Here is a 7,488-nt window from a genome sequence, read left to right as displayed (position 1 = left end):
AAACTCGGGGCATCCCGCAGGCAGTCATGTTGACATTCGGCAGCCTGTTTGCTGTCGAACGCTAGGGTCATTCCAGATCTTCACGCTCGAGCCCACTGCATGAATGTACCGAGCGCAGCCGCAGCTGTCCAGTGAGCAACAAGCGGTCATGCGCGACCAGTAGGCCAACTCCCATAGGAGTAGGAAAACATGTGGGAATTGGCCTTCCCGCATACTATAACTTCATGATAATAGCCTATTTTATAATCTACAATCGGCCGATAGTGCCAGTAGGCTACACTGTTGGTCACATGAGGGCGAGCTGATTTGAATATGCTACTTCAATTTAAGGGAGGTTATAAAGATCACTACTACGGTGGCCGTGTCAGCATGCGGTCAAAGACCAAGGTGCGTTTATTGGCTACAGCAATTCTGTCAAGGCACCGCCAGACCGTCTCCCTCCCCCACCTCCCTCCCTATTCACACCCCCATTCGCTTCAGGACGACCTAACTGTCCTCCACCCCTCTCCCTTGCTGGGAGTTTGTTACACGCATTGCTTTCACTTGCAGTGAGTTCGGAGTGCTGGACGATCACACAATGAGAAGCGAAAGCAGGCCCGTGCGGTGGATCGGTTACCTCACTGTCATAATTGCGATTTTGCTGCTCGGTTTCATCATAGGTGAGCTCAAGTCATGTCATACTGATGTTCGATAACTGAAAACGAAAGTAACTACCATTAATGTCGCAGCATTACATTTTTGACTGTGTTAATGTGTGTGTTTGCATGTCAATGGTGTTACGGTGCGTGTGTGTGCGCGCGTGTCTGTGCCTGCTGGTTGCTATCCTGTCACAGGTATGCCACATTCTACTACTTAATGCGCGGTGGTCTCACACGCGGTCGTCAATACAACCCCCCTGGCCCATAGGTGACGGTCCTTGGGACATGTTGCATATAGTTGTGTCAACATTCCAGTGATCTGACCTTTAGGATCATAGTCATATTGTTCTACGGTACACCTAGACCTAGGATGTTGGGTGTTAGGTACTGAGATGTGAGACGCTTTGTCTGTTATGTGTGTATTTAAGGCTGGTTTTCCAGGCCGACACAAACATACAAGCAAGACGATGGTTCCTCCGGTCGTTACCTCAGAGAGCTCCTAGACGAGATGCGCCCGGAGAACATTAAAGAACATCTCAGGTAGGTTGTAGAACACGCTGAGCCGATGGTGAAGGACACCCTCTCTCTTCTTCTCTCGCTCTCTTCTTCCCTCTCTCTCTTCTTCTCTCGCTCTCTTCTTCCCTCTCTCTCTTCTTCTCTCTCTCTCTCTCTCTCTCTCTCTCTCTCTCTCTCTCTCTCTCTCTCTCTCTCTCTCTTCTTCTCTCCCTCTCTTCTTCCCTCTCTCTTTTCTTCTCTCTCTCTTCTTCTCTCTCTCTCTCTTCTTCTCTCTCTCTCATGTTTCTCTCTCATACTTTCTGCAGGAAGTTCACACGATTTCCCCACCTGGCTGGTACAAAGCAGAATTTGCTATTGGCTGAGCAGATCAAGGAGGACTGGCTTGCGTTTGGAGTGGACTCGGTAGAACTGGTGCCCTATGATGTGCTGCTGTCCTACCCTAACCAATTACAACCCAACTACATCTCTATAGTGGACTCACTGCTTGGAAATGAGGTACAAGCACACACAGGCATACAGACAGGCATACACACACACACACACACACAAAGGGAACTCATTTACACCTACTAGTATTGTCTTTATCTTCTCCTTCCCCCCCCCCCCCCCCCTCTCTCTCTCTCTCTCTCTCTCTCTCTCTCTCTCTCTCTCTCTCTCTCTCTCTCTCTCTCTCTCTCTCTCTCTCTCTAACTGTCTCTCTCTCTCTAACTCTCGCTCTCTCTAACTCTCGCTCTCTCTAACTCTCTCTCCAACACACACACACACACAGTGCTCTTTGTTTCTTGTTGAAACTGCAAGGCAGGCCAAGGTCCATTTATGCTGATAGTTACTGACATGATAATATGTTACATAGCATGTGTGTGCGCTCATGTGTTTGTGTGTGTGACAGAGAGATATATCAACAGTAAGTTTATTGCATCATGTAATATTAGTAACTGTGTATGGTGAAGTGCACCATGGGAGTTGTTATGAGAGTGGTCTGTGATCTGCCAGGTGTTCAACACGTCTCTAGCAGAGCCTGTTCCAGAGGGCTATGAGCATGTGTCTGACATCGTACCTCCGTACAGCGCTTTCTCAGCACAGGGACAACCAGAGGTACACACACACACACACATGTACACACAGTCACACACAGAAACACACACACACTAACACGCAGTGTATCCCAGGGTGACTTGGTGTATGTGAACTATGGTCGCACGGAGGACTTCTTTCAGCTGGAGCGAGAGATGGGCATCAACGTGAGCGGGAAAATCGCCATCGCCAGATACGGGAAGATATTCCGAGGCAACAAGGTAGAGAGGACTCCCACCAACAGGCCAGTCTGACATTACTCCCAGCCACTCACTCAGATTTGGAGAGATGGGAGGGTCAGATGGCTGAGTGGTTAGGGAATTGGGCTATTAATCAGAAGGTTGTCGGTTCGATTCCCGGCCGTGCAAAATGACGTTGTGTCCTTGGGCAAGGCACTTCACCCTACTTGCCTCGCAGGGGGAATGTCCCTGTACTTACTGTAAGTCGCTCTGGATAAGAGCGTCTGCTAAATGACTAAATGTAGATGGTATTCAGATGGATGAACATGTGTAGGAGTTGTTACATAGTCAGGACTGTCTTTCAGGTGAAGAACGCCATGCTGGCTGGGGCCAGTGGGATCATCTTCTTTTCAGACCCAGCTGACTACTGTGCCCCAGGAGTGGAGGTACACAGCACCACACTGACTACACTACCCAGAATTCCCTTGGACTCAGCCATCCAGATACCAACCACACTGACTACACTACCCAGAAGTCCCTCTGACTCAGCCATCATACAAACCACACTGACTACACTACCCAGAAGTATTTTTAATACCCAGATACCAAACCAGTGGTGCTATACTGAGTGGTTCTGAACACCTAATGTTGCTGCGTGTGGTGCTGGTGGGTCTGTGCAGACGTACCCCCGGGGGTGGAACCTACCAGGGGGCGGAGTCCAGCGGGGCAACGTCCTCAACCTGAACGGAGCGGGAGACCCGCTCACACCAGGGTACCCTGCCAAAGGTGTGTCCAGCACAGAGAGAAGGAGAATGCATTACATTACCCACCCACACATTATTATACATAATGTGTGGGTGGGTGTGTGCGCGTTTCGGACAGGTGTGTATAAGTGTATGTGCATTCGTGCACTAACTGTTTTTTCTTCAAACACAGAGTACACCTATAGAACCAGTAAAGAAGAGGGGGTGGGGCTTCCTAAGATTCCAGTGCATCCCATTGGCTACCATGATGCCATTCATCTGTTAAAGTGAGTATGAGTACCACGCGAGGTGTGAGCACATTCTGCCAGACGAGCAGTAGGACACAGCTGACAGGAAGTGAGATCATTGACGATGTTACAGAGATGTACCTCACTTCCCTAATACCTTGTGTGATGTGACATCCAATAGGAATATGGGAGGAGAGATTCCACCCAATAACTGGAAAGGAGCGCTGAACATCTCTTATCGGATTGGGCCAGGCTTTACTGAAGGCTTCCAGGCCCAGTAAGTTCCTTTTACACCGTTACATGCTGTCCACTCCTCCCTTCCCCTCGCCTCCCTCTCCTCTCCTCCCTCTCCTCCCTTCTCCTCTCCTCCCTCTCCTCCCTTCTCCGCTCCTCCCTCTCCTCCCTTCTCCTCTCCTCCCTTCTCCTCTCCTCTCTTCTCCTCCTTTCTTCTCTTCTCTCTATTCTTTTTTTCTCTATTCTTTCTCTTTGCTTTTGTCTTCAAAAGCCCTCTGGCCAGAAGCCCAGAGCAACAGAATAGAGGCCCTTGTATGTCCTGTGGGAAGCCTCCGATCCCTCCACACACACACACACACACACACACAATGAGGGGGAGGAGGTTTTCTACCACAAACAGTAATGTTGATAACAGAACAGAAAATAACAGAAATCCTGTGTGTGAACATGTGTTTGTGCCTGTCCCAGGAAGGTCCGTATGAACATCCACACCAACAACGTGGTGACCCGCATCTACAACGTCATCGGGAGGGTCAGAGGGGCGGTGGAACCAGGTAGAACGTCACACATCCTCCCCTGACCCCGCAGAGACACCCTGCTGACTCATAACTCTCCACCAGAGAGATCCAGTCCAGAAGTGCTATCACTTACAGCGGCATCTTAACTACATAGCTAAACCTACATAGTCAGGTGGCTGAGCGGTGCAGGAATCGGGCTAGTAATCAGAAGGTTGCCAGTTCGATTCCTGGCAGGGCCAAAATGACGTTGTGCCCTTGGGCAAGGCACTTCACCCTACTTGCCTCGGGGGGAATGTCCCTGTACTTACTGTAAGTCACTCTGGATAAGAGCGTCTGCTAAATGACTAAATGTAAATGTAAACCCTCCCAACACTGGGAGTTAAGATTCCTGAACAGTTATTTGCTTGCTCAAATTAGTTTGAGCAAGCGTGGGAGTGTTTGCTCTGATGTTGGACCCCTCCCTTCCTAAAGCAACATGTTTCCATGGTGACCAGATCGCTACGTGATCCTGGGGGGGCACCGCGATGCCTGGGTGTTCGGGGGGATCGATCCGACCTCTGGAGCCGCTGTGGTGCATGAGACTGTGAGGAGCGCTGGGAGACTGCTCACAAGAGGTGTGTTAGGGACACACACATATCAACACACTCAGTTTTCTGTTTCTTTGGAAGTAATGGGTTGCATACCAATAGTGTGTGTGTGTTTGGTTCTGTAGGCTGGAGGCCCAGAAGGACTGTAGTATTTGCCAGCTGGGATGCAGAAGAGTTTGGTCTTCTAGGATCCACAGAGTGGGCTGAGGTAACAGACACACACACACACATACCCACACACATGCACACACGTACAAACAGTAAACGCATGTTCTCCCAACTGTGTAGGACAATGCTAAACTGCTCCAGGAAAGGGCGGTGGCCTACATCAATGCAGACTCAGCCATAGAAGGTGAGACTGTGTGTGTGTGTTGAAAAATGACTGCTTCTAGTAGGTAAAAGAGAGAGCAGGTTGTGACTGTGTATGTTGCAGGTATGTATACTCTGAGGGTAGACTGCACTCCTTCTCTGCACACTCTGGTATATGACCTCACTAAACAGGTACGTCAGTCAAACCTGGAATATAACAAACACGTCCTCATTTAACATGTGTTTTATAAATAAGTGTTCCTGTACATCTAATCCTGGCTGTGGTTATGTGTACAGATTGCTAGTCCAGAGGAGGGAGAGGAAGGCATGTCTCTTTATGAGAGCTGGCACAAACGCGACAACTGGACTGACGACCGCGATGCTCCCAGGTGAGCCCCACCCCCTTCCTCCGCCGTCTCCCAAGCTAGTCCCCTACTACGTCCTGATGTGGACTTCATGAGAGGAACAGGCACATTTCTGTTTTCCCTCCTAAATCTTTTTTTATAATGATGAATTCATTTAGCAGACGCTTTCATCTAAAGTGAACCGCAAGCGGGGATTTGACCTTGTGACGTCTTCATCTGCAGTCTGCATGTCCTGCCACTGAGCTATACCCAACCCCTCTCTCTTCCCTCTCTCTGCAGGATTAGTAAATTGGGTTCAGGCAGTGACTTTGAGGCCTATTTCATCCGTCTGGGCATCGCTGCAGGCAGGGCCAGATACACCAAGAACAGGGTAAGCCTCAGAGACACTGCCTCTCTGATCTGCAGTTAAGATTAATTGTGAATGTCTTTATATTTGTGTTGTGTGTGTGTGTGTGTGTGTGTGTGTGTGTGTGTGTGTGTGTGTGTAGAAGACAGAGAGGTACAGTAGCTACCCAGTGTACCACAGTGTCTATGAGACATTTGAGCTGGTGGAGAAGTTCTATGACCCAACCTTCCGGAAGCTTCAAGCCGTTGCTCGGGTGAGAGCCGGCCTCGTCTTCCGATTGGCTGACTCCCTGTTGCTGCCCCTGGACGTCCGCGAGTACGCTCAGGCGTTGGGGAAGTACGCCCAAACCATCGCTCAGCTGGGGAAGAGACACCCTGACGAGCTTGTGACATACAGAGTGACGTTTGGTAAGGCATGATCAACACACACACACACACATTTTCTCACACACACACACACACACACGCACACACTAACATTTTTATTGTGTTTGTCTAGATTCCTTGTTTTCTGCAGTGGAGAACTTCACTGTAGCAGCCACAGACTTCCATGATCGTCTGAAAACATTGGACAGCACAGAGTAAGCGTGTCTGTATACATGGTACATAAATGGTCGGTTGACTGCACTCATAAAGCGCATTTTAGCTCCACCTAGCGGCACCCCCAAAGCGCTTTTACATTTGCCACTCATTCACGCCTTCACACACTCACACTGACGACGGCAGAGATGCCATGCAAGGCACTGGCCGGGGTGTGCGTGTGTGTGTGTATCACCGATTGAGAGTTGTGTGTGTGTGTTTCTCAGCTCCCTCCAAGTGCGTATGGTGAATGACCAGCTGATGTATCTGGAAAGAGCCTTCATCGACCCACTGGGCTTACCTGGCAGACCCTTCTACAGGCAAGTAACATACACAGGGAGTCAGGTGGCTGAGCGATTAGGGAATCGGGCTGGTAAACAGAAGGTTGCCGGTTCGATTCCCCGCTGTGCCAAAAATGACGTTGTGTCCCTGGGCAAGGCACTTCACCCTACTTGCCTCGGGGCAATCTCCCTGTACTTACTGTACGTCGCTCTGGATAAGATCGTCTGCTAAATGTAATGTAAATGTATATACACACGTACACCAAGATTATGTTCTCTCATCTATAAATTAACATGTCCTCCATCCCTCTCTACCCTCCTCCCCCCAGACATGTGATCTTTGCCCCCAGCAGCCATAACAAGTATGCAGGCGAGTCTTTTCCCGGCATCTATGATTCACTGTTTGACATAGAACACGCAGCCAATCCAGAGAAGGCATGGGAGGAAGTGAGGCGTCAAATCAGTATTGCAGCTTTTACTGTGCATGCTGCCGGCATGACACTCACACCTCCTGCCTGATCTACACACACACACCTCCTCCCTGAACATTCAAACACACACATCCAAAGCCCTTGTGTGCTTCACCATGTCTGTCCAGAATAAAGCTGTTGTTTTTTTAACTCCTGGTTTCTACATCTCTTTCTCCATGGCTGAAACGACAGGAGTCTCATGGTGCAGGTTAACGTTGCGTCCGTGTTCACACTGAGCAGGTTTACACAGGCTGTATGAACCGTGTAATGATCTCTGCCTAGAGGTCTACACGGTGATGTCACTTCCAGGTTTTGTGCTGAGTTTGCAAAGTTGATTTTTCTATCGGGAAGATATGAGTCACTAACTCCCTAACACTTGTTATCCTCCATGAGGTTCTAGAT

The 7,488-nt window shown here is 49.4% G+C and overlaps 1 protein-coding gene across 1 annotated transcript; it reads left to right on the top strand.

Annotated features, from left to right (window-relative positions):
* Window positions 1-465: 465 nt before the first annotated feature.
* On the top strand, window positions 466-7,236 carry naalad2 (N-acetylated alpha-linked acidic dipeptidase 2). Its single transcript, XM_062473833.1, has 20 exons — window positions 466-659; window positions 1,067-1,178; window positions 1,460-1,649; window positions 2,148-2,249; window positions 2,324-2,449; window positions 2,773-2,853; window positions 3,088-3,193; window positions 3,344-3,437; window positions 3,580-3,675; window positions 4,101-4,186; window positions 4,645-4,764; window positions 4,863-4,945; window positions 5,026-5,089; window positions 5,171-5,238; window positions 5,344-5,435; window positions 5,691-5,781; window positions 5,900-6,164; window positions 6,256-6,337; window positions 6,563-6,655; window positions 6,946-7,236. The coding sequence occupies exons 1-20, from the start codon at window positions 578-580 to the stop codon at window positions 7,133-7,135; spliced, it is 2,223 nt and encodes a 740-aa protein (XP_062329817.1). The 5' UTR covers window positions 466-577; the 3' UTR covers window positions 7,136-7,236.
* Window positions 7,237-7,488: the final 252 nt, after the last annotated feature.

This window comes from Osmerus eperlanus, chromosome 11 (genome assembly GCF_963692335.1).
Source record: "Osmerus eperlanus chromosome 11, fOsmEpe2.1, whole genome shotgun sequence".
NCBI lineage: Eukaryota > Metazoa > Chordata > Actinopteri > Osmeriformes > Osmeridae > Osmerus > Osmerus eperlanus.
Note: the sequence above shows the minus strand (reverse complement) of the source record. Positions and strands in the feature narration are given on the sequence as shown.

Bases quoted from the DNA above. Each gene is read 5' to 3' on its own strand.
- naalad2 (XM_062473833.1), top strand. From the start codon at position 578: ATGAGAAGCGAAAGCAGGCCCGTGCGGTGGATCGGTTACCTCACTGTC. The intron at 1,179-1,459 runs GTAGGTTGTAGA...TACTTTCTGCAG, and splicing joins AACATTAAAGAACATCTCAG to GAAGTTCACACGATTTCCCC. The intron at 5,090-5,170 runs GTGAGACTGTGT...TGTATGTTGCAG, and splicing joins TGCAGACTCAGCCATAGAAG to GTATGTATACTCTGAGGGTA.